This window comes from Armigeres subalbatus, chromosome 2 (assembly GCF_024139115.2).
Source record: "Armigeres subalbatus isolate Guangzhou_Male chromosome 2, GZ_Asu_2, whole genome shotgun sequence".
NCBI lineage: Eukaryota > Metazoa > Arthropoda > Insecta > Diptera > Culicidae > Armigeres > Armigeres subalbatus.
In genome coordinates this window covers 464,105,945-464,122,049 of record NC_085140.1, presented here as the reverse complement: position 1 = coordinate 464,122,049, position 16,105 = coordinate 464,105,945, and the positions used below count along the sequence as shown (strand labels likewise).

Sequence of the window (16,105 nt, the reverse complement as noted above, 5' to 3'; positions counted from 1 at the left end):
GCTTTGCACTGCTGGCGCCCCTATGAGTCGCAGTTGAGCGCTGATAGTTACTATCAACTCCCCCAAAGCTAACATGTTGTGCATCTGCGAGTACGGCTTCGCACTGCCGGCGCCCCTATGAGTCGCAGTTGAGCGCTGATAGTTACTATCAACTCCCCCAAAGCTAACATGTTGTGCATCTGCGAGTACGGCTTTGCACTGCCGGCGCCCCTATGAGTCGCAGTTGAGCGCTGATAGTTACTATCAACTCCCCCAAAGCTAACATGTTGTGCATCTGCGAGTACGGCTTCGCACTGCCGGCGCCCCTATGAGTCGCAGTTGAGCGCTGATAGTTACTATCAACTCCCCCAAAGCTAACATGTTGTGCATCTGCGAGTACGGCTTCGCACTGCCGGCGCCCCCATGAGTCGCAGTTGAGCGCTGATAGTTACTATCAACTCCCCCAAAGCTAACATGTTGTGCATCTGCGAGTACGGCTTCGCACTGCCGGCGCCCCTATGAGTCGCAGTTGAGCGCTGATAGTTACTATCAACTCCCCCAAAGCTAACATGTTGTGCATCTGCGAGTACGGCTTCGCACTGCCGGCGCCCCTATGAGTCACCAGTTGAGCGCTGATAGTTACTATCAACTCCCCCAAAGCAAACATGTTGTGCAACCGCGAGTACAGCTTTGCACTGCTGGCGCCCCTATATGAGTCGCAGTTGAGCGCTGATAAGTTACTATCAACTCCCCAAAGCTAACATGTTGTGCATCTGCGAGTACGGCTTCGCACTGCCGGCGCCCCCATGAGTCGCAGTTGAGCGCTGATAGTTACTATCAACTCCCCAAAGCTAACATGTTGTGCATCCGCGAGTACGGCTTTGCACTGCTGGCGCCCCCATGAGTCGCAGTTGAGCGCTGAGAGTTACTATCAACTCCCCCAAAGCTAACATGTTGTGCATCTGCGAGTACGGCTTCGCACTGCCGGCGCCCCCATGAGTCGCAGTTGAGCGCTGATAGTTACTATCAACTCCCCCAAAGCTAACATGTTGTGCATCTGCGAGTACGGCTTCGCACTGCCGGCGCCCCTATGAGTCGCAGTTGAGCGCTGATAGTTACTATCAACTCCCCCAAAGCTAACATGTTGTGCATCTGCGAGTACGGCTTCGCACTGCCGGCGCCCCCATGAGTCGCAGTTGAGCGCTGATAGTTACTATCAACTCCCCCAAAGCTAACATGTTGTGCATCTGCGAGTACGGCTTCGCACTGCCGGCGCCCCCATGAGTCGCAGTTGAGCGCTGATAGTTACTATCAACTCCCCCAAAGCTAACATGTTGTGCATCCGCGAGTACGGCTTCGCACTGCCGGCGCCCATATGGGTCTTGTTTCTGCAATGAAAGTATTCTATTGTTCACCTAAAATCGCATTCCAACATCTCCTGAAAACATATTTTATTTTGGGATACTTGGGTCATACAGCCCTACCGTCCTGTTTAGTCACGCTTAGTCGACAACTAAGAAGCTTTCCCCTAAAGCAAAAATTTGTTTTGGTCTATTTTAGCTCATTAAAACTCAGATTCGCCTATATGGGTCTCAGTATGATAGTTACTATCAACTTTTGTACAAAAATAGTAAACCAATCGGTTTACATGTTGTACATCCGCGAGTATGGCTTCGCACTGCCGGCGCCCCTATGAGTCGCAGTTGAGCGCTGATAGTTACTATCAACTCCCCCAAAGCTAACATGTTGTGCATCCGCGAGTACGGCTTTGCACTGCTGGCGCCCTATGAGTCGCAGTTGAGCGCTGATAGTTACTATCAACTCCCCAAAGCTAACATGTTGTGCATCTGCGAGTACGGCTTCGCACTGCTGGCGCCCTCATGAGTCGCAGTTGAGCGCTGATAGTTACTATCAACTCCCCCAAAGCTAACATGTTGTGCATCTGCGAGTACGGCTTCGCACTGCCGGCGCCCCCATGAGTCGCAGTTGAGCGCTGATAGTTACTATCAACTCCCCCAAAGCTAACATGTTGTGCATCTGCGAGTACGGCTTCGCACTGCCGGCGCCCTCATGAGTCGCAGTTGAGCGCTGATAGTTACTATCAACTCCCCCAAAGCTAACATGTTGTGCATCTGCGAGTACGGCTTCGCACTGCCGGCGCCCCCATGAGTCGCAGTTGAGCGCTGATAGTTACTATCAACTCCCCCAAAGCTAACATGTTGTGCATCTGCGAGTACGGCTTCGCACTGCCGGCGCCCCCATGAGTCGCAGTTGAGCGCTGATAGTTACTATCAACTCCCCCAAAGCTAACATGTTGTGCATCTGCGAGTACGGCTTCGCACTGCCGGCGCCCCCATGAGTCGCAGTTGAGCGCTGATAGTTACTATCAACTCCCCCAAAGCTAACATGTTGTGCATCCGCGAGTACGGCTTCGCACTGCCGGCGCCCCTATGAGTCGCAGTTGAGCGCTGATAGTTACTATCAACTCCCCCAAAGCTAACATGTTGTGCATCTGCGAGTACGGCTTCGCACTGCCGGCGCCCCTATGAGTCGCAGTTGAGCGCTGATAGTTACTATCAACTCCCCCAAGACTATCATGTTGTGCATCTGCGAGTACGGCTTCGCACTGCCGGCGCCCCCATGAGTCGCAGTTGAGCGCTGATAGTTACTATCAACTCCCCCAAAGCTAACATGTTGTGCATCCGCGAGTACGGCTTTGCACTGCTGGCGCCCCTATGAGTCGCAGTTGAGCGCTGATAGTTACTATCAACTCCCCCAAAGCTAACATGTTGTGCATCTGCGAGTACGGCTTCGCACTGCCGGCGCCCCCATGAGTCGCAGTTGAGCGCTGATAGTTACTATCAACTCCCCCAAAGCTAACATGTTGTGCATCCGCGAGTACGGCTTTGCACTGCTGGCGCCCCTATGAGTCGCAGTTGAGCGCTGATAGTTACTATCAACTCCCCCAAAGCTAACATGTTGTGCATCTGCGAGTACGGCTTCGCACTGCCGGCGCCCCTATGAGTCGCAGTTGAGCGCTGATAGTTACTATCAACTCCCCCAAAGCTAACATGTTGTGCATCCGCGAGTACGGCTTTGCACTGCTGGCGCCCCTATGAGTCGCAGTTGAGCGCTGATAGTTACTATCAACTCCCCCAAAGCTAACATGTTGTGCATCTGCGAGTACGGCTTTGCACTGCCGGCGCCCCCATGAGTCGCAGTTGAGCGCTGATAGTTACTATCAACTCCCCAGCTAACATACATCCGCGAGTACGGTGTACCATGGCGCCCCTGTCGCAGTTGAGCTCAAAGCTAACATGCTCTGTGCACGTACTGGCGCCCCATGAGTCGCAGTTGAGCGCTGATAGTTACTATCAACTCCCCCAAAGCTAACATGTTGTGCATTCGCGAGTACGGCTTCGCACTGCCGGCGCCCATATGGGTCTTGTTTCTGCATTGAAAGTATTCTATTGTTCACCTAAAATCGCATTCCAACATCTCCTGAAAACATATTTTATTTTGGGATACTTGGGTCATTATGTACCATATTTAAAAAAGGCTGATAGATCTTTGGTTACGCGTGTAGATCTAAAGTCCTAACTTCAAGGATCTCTTGGATGACCAAGAACTTATGCTTTGATTACAATCTATCCTATGAGTCACATAGAGCATGTAGCATATTTGAAACAGGTGGAAAATCTTTGGTTACACGTGTAGATCTGAAGGCCTTACTTCGGAAATTTTCTGGATGACCAAGAACTTATGCTGTGAACACAATCTATTCTATGAACCACACAGAGCATGCACCATATTTGAAACAGGCTGATAGATCTTTGGTTACGCGTTATAGATACGCGGTTATAGATTGTGTTCAAAGCATAAGTTTTTGGTCATCCAAAAAATTCCGAAGTAAGGCCTTTGGATCTACACGCGTAACCAAAGATCTATCAGCATGTTTCAAATATGGCGCATGCTCTACGTAACTCATAGAATAGATTGTGTTCAAAGCATAAGTTCTTGGTCATCCAAAAATTTCCGAAGTAAGACCTTTGGATCTCTGGATTCTGGAACCCATTTTGATGAGCTCAGCTCCGACACCATCCTTACCAGCTGCTTTATTGGTCATTAGCTGTCTGATGGCATACTTAACTTCCCTCAGGGTAGCGGCAGAATGGATCCTTTTCATCATCAGTGCTTCCGGCGTGTAGGCTATGAACGTTGATTATGCTAAAGCTGAAGAACCGGTCTTTGATCCTCAACCTGCACATTCTCTCATGAATCGGTCACCACCAGATCACGCCTTTGAATATCGCCCATCACTATGGGGACAAGAAGGCGAGGTACGCAGCGAGCAAGATAAATCGATCAGTTAAAGATAATTTGACGACCCTCCGTGAACTGGCGAACCTCCGACCCTCCGTAAGGCTGGCAACGTACATCTGCTGACCGAACTGAATGTAGATGGATTTTGTGTATATACAATACTTTCTGAACCACAAAAAGACGAGTTGGGTGGCCACAAAAAGACGAGTTGGGTGGCCTAGTGGCTACCGCTTCTGCCTTATAAGCAGAATGTCATGGGTTCATTTCTAGGTTCTTTCGTTTCCGACTGTATTTCTATCTTAGCTGTTTCTGTGTTTCACGTTTTACTAAAACGATTCCTACTGTTATAATCTTCCACATTAACAATTCCAAAAACCTCAAGTGACACACATGGGAGGTCGTCGCTGCATCTTTCTTAAGTAGGTGTTTAACATACCATCCTTCCCCTTCCTCAGCATTCGCAAGGCCGTGGCCAAGACAGATCTCGACTATTGGAGAGTGCATTGCTTCCATATAAGAGATAGTGATTAGCCCCAAATCAATATCTGTGGTAACGGATGAATGTGAAAGTGCTACTCTTATACAATAGTTCAGGCTTGTACCACCTACGAATTTGTCCGAATTGCTCAATACTAATGCTAATGCTAATAATAAAGCTAATACTACACCACTAAGAACATGTACCATATATTAAACAGGCTGATAGATCTTTGGTTACGCATGTAGATGTCAAGGCCTTACTTCGGTACTTTATTGGATGGCCAATAACTTATGCTTTGAACACAGTCTATTCTATGAACCACACAGAGCATGTACCATATTTGAAAAAAGCCGATAGATCTTTGGTTACTCGTGTACATGTAAAGGGCTTACTTTGGAACTTTTTGGAAGGACCAAGAACTTATGCTTTGAACACAGACTATTCTATGAACCACGAAGAGCATGTACCATATTTAAAAAAGGCTGATAGATCTTTGGTTACGCGTGTAGATCTAAAGTCCTAACTTCAAGGATCTCTTGGATGACCAAGAACTTATGCTTTGATTACAATCTATTCTATGAGTCACATAGAGCATGTAGAATATTTGAAACAGGTGGAAAATCTTTGGTTACACGTGTAGATCTGAAGGCCTTACTTCGGAAATTTTCTGGATGACCAAGAACTTATGCTGTGAACACAATCTATTCTATGAACCACACAGAGCATGCACCATATTTGAAACAGGCTGATAGATCTTTGGTTACGCGTATAGTTCTAAAGCCTTACTCCGGATTTTTTTTGGATGACCAATAACTTAGGCTTTGAACACAATCTATTCTAAGAGTCACGCAGAGCATGTACCATATTTGAAACAGGCTGATAGATCTTTGGTTACGCGTATAGATCTAAAGGCCTTACTTCGGAAGTTTTCTGGATGACCAAGAAGTTATGCTTTGAACACAATCTATTCTATGAGTCACGCAGAGCATGTACCATATTTGAAACAGGCGGACAGATCTTTGGTTACGCGTGTAGATCTGAAGGCCTTGCTTCGGGATTTTTTTTTGGATGACCAATAACTTAGGCCTTGAACACAATCTATTCTATGAGTCACACAGAGCATGTACCATATTTGAAACAGGCGGACAGATCTTTGGTTATGCAAGTAGATCTAAAGGCCTTACTACGGATTTTTTTGGATGACCAATAACTTAGGCTTTTAACACAATCTATTCTATGAGTCACGCAGAGCATGTACCATATTTGAAACAGGCTGCTAGATCTTTGGTTACGCGTATAGATCTAAAGGGCTTACTTCGGAAATTGTTTGGATGACGAAGAACTTAGGCTTTGAACACAATCTATTCTATGAGTCACACAGAGCATGTACCATATTTGAAACAAGAGGACAGATCTTTATAGATCTCAAGGCCTTACTTCATAGATCTCAAGGCCTTATTTCATGAGATTCTTGGATGAGCTCGAAAAGAGGAAGCAACCATCTTCCCCGGGATCGCGCCGTAAGAAAACAAAAGTCATCCATAAAGGCTTGGCAAAATATGAAGGTAATGAAGGATTATTTGAAATCCCGAAGCAACCTGTCTCTTCTGCTGCTTTGAATCCTTGTTGCAGAAAGACATTCCCCCCATTGCATTGCCTAAAACCGATGTTCCCAAAAAACATCCGGCTTGGATTATCAATGAAAATGAAATTGCTACTCGCATTTCTTAAGAAAGAATCTCGTCCAAGCGAGGATTGATATCCTTTAAGGACCTCGTGAGCCGCTTTTCGAATCTTTTCAATATTCCGGATTAATTGGGGCCGCAATCATTGACCTCTTTATTCCAACAGTAGAAATTTATTTGAGGCAACTGACTGTTCTATGACCCCTTCTTGCAAAAATTGTATCTTTCGATGGATAATACGGCCATACAAGAAACAACCACTTTGCTGCAGTGCAACTGTCATAGCTTCTTCTGAAGATGAAATCAACTTCCACGATTTAAACATTATTCGCCAAGATTGGAATGATCATTATGGTGTCGTTTTTTTGGGAATCAAAAAATGTCACACTTTCTACAGAATTCCCATTCCGACGCATGGATCGCATGCCAAGTAAATGTAAAAAATAAAGACCTTTGCATAGCTTCAGTGTATATTCCCCCGAATGTCTCACTTAATCGTCAGCATCTTAAGAGCGCAGTCTTTTATCATCTCCAGTTTTAATAATCGGCGGTCAAAATTGGTATTGACTCAACTGATTGGATTGGTATTGACTCCACCACTGGATGAGTATCGATTCTTTAACGAATTGATTCATAATAGCGCACTAGAAGCACAGAAACGATGCGTTCCAAATACATTTTACATAGGAAGACCAGCCACTCCTGGATCGGATGATGAATGTACTTAGTTGTATTCTAAGAAATCTGATGTATTTAAGGTTTTCCGTAAATACGGAACGTCTGAGCTTTTTGAGGAGCACCTGAGACTTGAAAGAAAGCTCAAAAATATTCTTAAGGCTAAAAACGTAGCTACTGGCGTCGTTTTGTCGAGGGACTATCACGAGAAACCTCAATGACAACACTCTGGAGAACGGCCCGCAACATGCGGAACCGTATTTCCACCAACGAGAGAGAATATTCCAGTCGATAGATATCCAACTTCGCAAAAAAGGTCTGTTCAGATTCCGGATCAGTTGAACCGCTATTTAGAGAACGCTTGATCCCGGTTCTTTGTACCGGACAACAAAGTTTACCGGAAGGCGATCATTTCACTTTGAAAACGAACATTTTTTAGAAGCCTCGGAGACCCAAAGTGCAAAGTGTTATATACCAATAGACTCTGCTCAACAAGCTGAACAAATGTCTGTCTGTCCGTGTTTATGTATGTTTGTGTACACACTTAAATCATTCCACAGATTTCGGTGAATTTTGCTTCAATTCACCGAAATCTCAACAGCAGATTTGTTCGGTAATTATTTCACCGATTTCTGCGATATTTTCCTTTGTTCAACTGTCAAAACTACCAAAAAACGAACAGTTCTGCTGTTGAGATTTCGGTGAAATTTCACAGAAATCTGCGATTTATTTTAAGTGTGTATGCACAGAAGCTAAGAAAAACATTAGACAATTTTTCACACAGTAATCCTTAACCGATTTTCTCGCATCAAGTTGCATTCGACCTCGTTGAATGCTATTGAATTTCGATCGACGCGTATAAAAAAGAAAATGATACATTACGTCAAATAAGGTTGGTGTCTTGGCTAAATGCGAGAAAGGTAGTATCATTTCTCGGTGAATTAGGTTGGGTTTTTGTAATTTCGCATACACATGCTCAGTTCTCATACATATTTTATAGGTTCTTTTATAGAATTATAAAAAAATGTAACAAACGCCGGTTGGGTAAAGTGAATTTTAGTAAGGTCACGAATCATCTGATGTTCTATCATCCATTTGATGTGCGGTGTTGATCTTAATCTATATACAGTACCCCCCCGCTTAGCCGGACCTCGCTAATCCGACGACTCGTTAGTCTGAATCTCGCTAATTCGGAATTTTCCGGATTAAAATGTAACAACACTCAATTAAACACATTATGCTGTATAAAATGATATGTTTAAGAAAAACTTATACCTTGCATAAGCAACATACATTCCAAAACTTATACTTTTCATAAACATACGAATATTATTAGTTTTTTGGTATGGCATCATTCATTAGATGCCATAATGAAGTGTATTAGTATTTTTGAATTATAGGTTTTTGCCATAACTTATTAGGTTTTTTCTTTACGTGTAGCCTTTCCGTATATTAGTATACGAGAAAGGCAGGCGAGAAAGGCAAAACACCCTAATAAAGTTAAAAAAAAATCCATTTGTTGTTATTTTTCACGTGAACTGGACGTAAATTGTTTAGAATGTGTAGCTGGGTGTGTTGAATTATGAACAGTATACTTACACTCCTTTTAGTCCTGTAGAAGGCTGCTCTTTTTGAGCAACATCTTGAAACAGTTGGCCGCCCATTGGTCTAGTATGTTTAACTGAGTCTTTTGTCAAATTACGATTTTCGTTTACAGTGTCGATAATATTATCTTTTGGAGAATCAGTAACATGTATTGTGTTTTTCTCTTCAGCCGTCGAAGGAAGCGATGTTGAATATGATTGAGTGCTCTCATCTTGCTGAGCTTTACTGCTTTCTATCTGGGGTTTTAAATTCGATATTTTATCATCCTTCTTCTCAGAGTTGGTATTTGACGTATTACCGAGCCATGTTTCATTTGTTTCAAGAATAGCTATAGATGAAAGTTTTTCAATGTCGATAGAACTTCCATTGATGGTATTCATTTTTATTTTACTATGTTTCACATGGGATTCTGCCATATCTTTATTTACATTGTTTAATGTAATATTCAAAAATGTTACTTTACTCGATGATTCAGATGAAGTAACATTATCTCCGGCTGGTGAAGTCGTAGTTGGTTTGCTTGTAGTGGTTTTTATAGTGGTAGTACTTTTAGTAGTAGTAGTAGCGGTAGTAGTAGTTTTCTGGGTGGGTCTAAAATGGGGCTCTGTAATAACGTCACTGACTTTATCACGATTGTTTTCATGATATGAAGGATATAAATGTTTAACCTTTTTACCGGCATTAATTCTAGAATATTTTTCAGCCGCACGATGTATATCATCCAGATAAATTTCATTACTATCAATTTCAGCCTTCAAAATGGATATGTGTCGAATGTCACCATACATTCTACGCATAAGACCCTGATTTTCATGTACAAATCGACGAACAGCATGCCAAGGGTAGGATGTTCCTGGAAGATTGCAGTACGCTTGAATGCTTAAATCACATGGAATTGTTTGAAGTAATTGAGCTGAGCGACCTTTCCGTGATGCATTTGTATCACATGATGATGCAGAATCGTATCCAAGACCATTTGTAGTTAGTATCGGTATCAGCGTCACCAAAACAAGAGGGTGAAATAAGCCCTATAAGTGAAAAATAAAAAATAAAATCATATGTATCATAAATATAAATCAAATTTTTAGCATGCGTTTTGTAGATATATTCCAAAAAAATATTTTAAGCTCTTTTTTAGTCGAGTCAAGTACGAGACATTGAAGACGGTCTCACAATTGAGGTCGAAATGCGTATCTGCAAAGACAGAGGCGCATCCACGTTGCGAGTCGTGGGTAGGACAAATAGGAAATGCCAGTTTGAGCAATATTTATGGTATTAGCATTGGCTTTAGGCGATTCGCGCGGTGTTGAACTTAATTTAAAATTAAAAAAAAAACACCTTAATAAAGATTTTAAAAAATAAGCGGTTTGCAAAAATTCGCGGGTGTTACAAGCACTATGGCATGAGAGTAGTATCACTTCCACCCGTGACCACCGAGAGCTGCATCTCTTACTATGCAGGTGCAGAGAACTCTACGACCTCTCATAGGTGCTATGGAAGATTTTGGAGCTGTTAGTGTGGAAGGTATAGCAGAAGGAATAGTTTCGGTAGAACGTAACACAGAAAGAACTAAGGCATAGATCATAGGAAAAGGACGATCATGCGATCGAACCCACGACCTCCTGCTTATAGGCAGAAGCGGTAGCCACTAGATCACCGAGCTTGTTTCCGAAATCAATACACATTCTAAAGCTATGTCCATTTAGAATCCGGAATCATTTATTGTATTGCGGCGGCACGAAAAGTTACCGCTGCAAGAATTTTTAGGCGCCCACTTGCTGTGGTATAAATTTCAAGATGTTTCGTGCAGCGAGTCAAAAATTATTCCAGATGGAAGCCGAAAGGAGAGAAAAAAATCTGCACACCCACGTTGATAATCCTGCTCATCGACGATGGAACCTACGTCAAAATGGATTTCGGACAGCTTCCAAGCCAAAAATTCTACATGGCGATGGCACGAGGAGTAGTTCTTGCGAAGTTTAAATTTGCTTTTTAGACAAACTTGCAAAATAACAGATGATAACAGATTCCATAAAGCTCATAAAGGTCCCGTGAAGTTTTGGCCAGATTTGTTGAGTTGTCACTACAGCCGGGAAGCCAGTGGTACCGCGTTAATAACGAAGATTTCATTGATATAAACATAAATCCACGCAACTGCCCACATCGCCATCGAGACATTCTGGGCAGTAATGAAGCGGAAGCTTAAGAAAAGCGACTCAGATGACCAAAATATGGAACAAATGTGCCAAGGAAGTTGACTCCGGAGGTGTGCAATTTTTGATGAGAGGAATAATGAAGAAGGTGCGAATTTACACTAGAAACAAGAAGAAATGATTTCGGCAGCAACATAATCGATTCTAGAAATAATCTGGACTTAAAAAGATCTTTGCGGACAGAATACTCAGATAATTTAAATCTTATCCATATTTAAATCCATAAATCTTCACTGGTTTCAATCAATTATTGCTTATTCTTGGTTATGGATTTAGCGATTCAAAGCGAACTTTTACAAAATCGTTACGGACAAGATTTCAAGTGACTTTGCGATGTTTGTGGTTCCTCAGATTTCAATGAATCTTTTAAGGTTTGTGGAAAACCTTTTTCCTTGGGTTTTCAATAATTTATTTAAACGCCCTTCATCTATCAACGCTTTCAAAATTTTTAATTAATCCCATTTGCTGATTTCAACAACTTTTTTTTGCCTCTGGAAAACTTTTAGACCAAGGATATTTCTAATCATTTAGTAATCTAGGTTCGATCATTTAGCAGATTGTCAATAAATCATAGTTCGTTAATTGAATTCCACTTATAACGTACATAAAGCGCCAGTTGTAGCAACTGTTTGATATTTCGTTATCATTTAGTATAATTTACTGCAACTAGCACATTACCTCCGTTTTTAGTGAAATTCAAACAACGATTTGTTAGGCAGAGTTGTAGAAAAATCTTCAGATAAAAAGTTCACCATACTACACATTTTGAAAGTCAGCTTCTGGATTGAGGTAATATTGATAAACTTCTAAATGATTGAACCCAAATTACAAAATGATCGGAAAGATCCTTGCTTTAGACATCTTGAACACTTATAAAGTGCTCAACGTCCTAAAGAACAATCAGTAGTCTATTCCTTTGGAAACCTCTGTGATTATTCTAAAGACTATAATTATATTTGAAATTACCTTTTAATAACACACAGATTTTTGCCAGCTAATGACTTCATATGTTCTACCAAAAATCATGGGTAGGACAATACTTTGACTGTCCCACCCAGGGAAATTCGTGCGTAGGACATGTCCTACGTGTCCCACCCACTCCCGGCGCCACTGTGCAAAGATAACAAAACGTAGTGGAATTAAATGGAAAGTACTAAACTCGTCTTAGACGGTTGAGATATATTCCGTTGGGGCTTATTCAGGAAATTGATGACGTGCTATGAACATGTTACAGTTTTTATTATTCTTTATTTAGGTCACTTGTCATAAGACGAGTTTGTACAATCCCCTTGAATTCCACCACTTAATTGTATCTTGACAATCTGTCAAGATACAATTAAGTGGTGGAATTCAAGGGGATTGTACAAACTCGTCTTATGACAAGTGAAGACATTCCACTAAAAAGCTCAAAATAATTTTCTTAACTTTATTTATGTGTTTTTTAGCATGTTACAGTGGCATATCAGTAGTAAATTTTACTAAAATAGTATAGTGAAAGTGAGACTTTAATTGAAAAACCCAAATAAATCCGATCCGGTGACGATGCCTTTCTCGATTAAATAAAGATATACTGAAGGTGGTAACATCGTTTTTTTTCCAATTCCTATCTACCAAAAATGTTTTGTTTTTCTGTAAAATAAGCATAATACATTATGTTATAATCAAGTTATGACGATCGTGAAATTTTCTCAAGGCCGACTTAAATATGACGGCAAATACATTAAGATTTTTCAACCAACGACACCCCCACCCCCTCTTTGTCAAGGCCACGATGCCATTTTTGAACGATTCCTAAATATAAATAGAGGACAAACAAACCCGTATACATAATATAATGTGGAAATAAGGAGATGTATAAAACGAAAACTATATTCAAATTTGCCCTTGAAATCACCCAAACTTCACAATTACTCCACGCCACCCAAACCAAACAGCATGTTGAAGCATCAATAAAACCCCTCTTTTTCCCCTTCCAATGTATGAGACAAAACAAACGCAAACACCACCATGGCCACGAGCGTACGGACCAGCAGGTATTTTCATTCACAAATTACATAACGCTAAAATTGACTATTTTCAACCCCCACCCACCCCGTCGTAACGTATTTTGTATGGAGGGGTTCTAAAATTTGTACCGTCTGTAACGCTCGGACAGACACCCTCCCACCCCCAAAAGCGTTATGTAATTTGTGAATGGGCCCTAATCGTGTCGTTATCGAGTGCAATTTCTGTTGCCAACGATGAAACTTACAACTGTGTTGGTGCGAATGCTCCGTCGGCTCTAAACATAAAAGCGCGTGCGTTGTTCGTCGATTAGTTTTCGTGTTCAACACGTTCCAAATTGCAAGCTTTGAAAAGCTTTACTGGTTGCGTTAGCGTTATCGATATTGCCGTAGCGAGGATTCTAACCCATCGAACAAACGTAATTTATATTATAGCATGGTAGCTGTTCAATGCTCGTAGTCCCGATTATATGGGAAAAAATGAAAAATTGCCTAAACCATTTTCCTTGTCAGCTGTGAATGCATTAATCAATCTTGATGAAATTAAATAGCATGTAATTAGAAGAGTGGCTCTGCGGAATGCAACTTGTTGCGATAAAATCAGTTAAGTCTAAGTACATGAAAATCGTGTGAATTTTTGAGGTTGAAAAAGTGACCATACAGACACACAAACATACACACACATACATACACACACACATACATACACACACACAGACATCACCACCTGTGGGTCCAAGGGCTTGACGACCCCTCCCCATGGCCACTGCGAGTTAGACCGGGACCATCGTCCCTAACCCCTAATCCCAAGGCGTCAAACGACCCGTGCCGAGGGATGCATGGCCAGGGGTGAAATAATGAGCTAGGCCTTTAACGGAGCCTGTGGGGTACCTGGGCATCCTCCACAGTAATTGTCCCTCACCGCGTTATGCTGGGCTCTGGCGTGGTGGACCTCTTTTCCTGAGCAACTCGTGGGACCAAAATGGAAAACCAAGTCAATTCTTCAATTAGTGGTAGTAGTGTAGGCGACAACCCCTTCGCAAGAGGTGGGTTGTTCAGGTCTCCGCCTAGAGGCCAGAGGCAATAGTCGGCAGCTCAGTGCGCAGCGCCAGCGTGGGTCACTCAACCTTCCTCTCGGCTATAAAAACGCCGGTAGGGGTTATTGACGGCCCATGGCTTGTGGAGGCGATGAACCGCAAACGCGATGGGCTTTCGGCCTTCGAGGTGGCGCCGGAACAGCTGGACGCCATCGTCGTCTTTGCCTCATCTATGTATATTATCAGCAAGGACCTCAAGAGGAGCTTGCAGAAACTTAGAAAGTCGATGCTGGACGCCGCTGGAGAGGGCGGTCGGGACGGCCAAGTGTAAACCCGTGAAATCGGTGGCGTCGAGGTCTACCCAGACTGAGGCCTAAGGATTCGCGGACTCGGGCAAGGTCGAGTCGACCGAAGGCGTGCCAGCTAAGACGGTGGTGCCAAAGTCTACCCGGACTGAGGCTCAAGTATTTGCGGGCACGTCGGGGGTGACTTACTCCAACGGAGCAGACACAAAAACGGGGAGACAGTCTCCAGGGGATGAGCTCCTGGGGGCCGCTCCAAACGCGGAGGGTTACTACCCCGAACAAGGGTAGTGGGGCTGGGAAGCTGAACCCCGGTCAGGTACCTCCAAAACCGGAGGTACGATGCTGGACGCCAAGCTGGAGAGGGCGGTCGGGACGGCCAAGTGTAAACCCGTGAAATCGGTGGCGTCGAGGTCTACCCAGACTGAGGCCTAAGGATTCGCGGACTCGGGCAAGGTCGAGTCGACCGAAGGCGTGCCAGCTAAGACGGTGGTGCCAAAGTCTACCCGGACTGAGGCTCAAGTATTTGCGGGCACGTCGGCTGCTCCAACAGAGCAGACACAAAAACGGGGGAGACAGTCTCCAGGGGATGAGCTCCTGGGGCCGCTCCAAAACGCGGAGGGTTACTACCCCGAACAAGGGTAGTGGGGCTGGGAAGCTGAACCCCGGTCAGGTACCTCCAAAACCGGGGAGGAAGGACCTGGAAAGGTCCGTCCCACTCAAACAAGACGGTGGTAAGGGGGTTACGGCAGGCTGAAAGTTCTCAGCCGCACCAGACCAGGGAAATAGAGGGGAATGACGCCTCCTGGACCCTGGTCAAGAACAAGAGGAAACCGAAGACGTCAAGGGCCGAAAAGAAGGCCCAGGCGAACGAGGTAGCAAGAAGTTCAGGGTAGTCGCCAATCGCTCCAGGGCGATGCCCTAGTCATCACGGCGGACGAGGCTAAGTACTTGGATGTTTTGAAGGCGATGAGAGTGACGTCAAGCTCGGTGAACTCGGCGCCGACGTACGTCGAATAAGACGTACCCGGATGGGCGAGATGATACTCGAGCTGAAGCGGGGCGTCTCTCGCAAAGGGCGCCGCCTACAAGAAGTTGGCGGAGGAGGTCCCTAGGCGAGACGGTCAAGGTGAGGGCACTCACGACGGAGGTGAATCTAAGGGTTAAAGACCTGGACGAGATCACTGAAGTCGAAGAGCTCGTCACGGCACTGCGGCGACAGTGTGAAGTGGAGACGCCCACCGCAGCCGTTCGGCTACGGAAAGGTCCGGCAGCATTGGTTCGGCTATCTGCAGCGGACGCCTCCAAGGTAGTCAAGTTAGGGAGCGTCAAGGTGGGATGGTCGGTATGCCCTGTGCGCATATACGAGCAACCCGAAGTTTGCTTCAAGTGCCTGGAACCGGGGCACAAGCAATGGGACTACAAAGGCCCTGACAGAAGCAATCTCTGCCGACGCTGCGGATTGGAGGGACATAAGGCACAATGCTGCACGAACCCTCCCAATTGTTTGATTTGTTCCAGCAAAGCTGTGAACAGCAAGCAACCCATGGGGGCTCTGATGTGCCCGGCGTTTAAGCGTGCTGCAAAATCAAAGTGCAGGTAAAGCAGCTGGCTTGCTCGGCTTCGCCCGAGTGCTTGGTGTGCGCAGGTTTAGAGGAAACGGCGGAACACGTGTTGTTCGTTTTCGCGCAATGCGTGACCACATGCTTGCCACATGTGGTCTGGACACTACCCCGGACAACCTAGTTCGGAGGATGTAAAGACGAAGTTGGCTGGAACGCCGTTTTATCGGCTATCGCCCA

At 44.4% G+C, this 16,105-nt stretch overlaps 1 protein-coding gene across 4 annotated transcripts in view; it reads right to left on the bottom strand.

Moving 5' to 3' along the window:
* The window catches only part of LOC134213900 (protein spaetzle 4), a 94,281-nt gene that overhangs the window by 18,731 nt on the left and 59,445 nt on the right, over positions 1-16,105 (bottom strand). For 3 of the 4 annotated variants that reach the window (XM_062693371.1, XM_062693370.1, XM_062693369.1), the window contains exon 3: positions 8,743-9,776. In XM_062693371.1, the coding sequence (XP_062549355.1) occupies positions 8,743-9,776 (1,034 nt within the window). Of the gene's footprint in view, positions 1-8,742; positions 9,777-16,105 lie in introns of those variants that run through there. The other variant, XM_062693372.1, reaches the window with a different exon arrangement.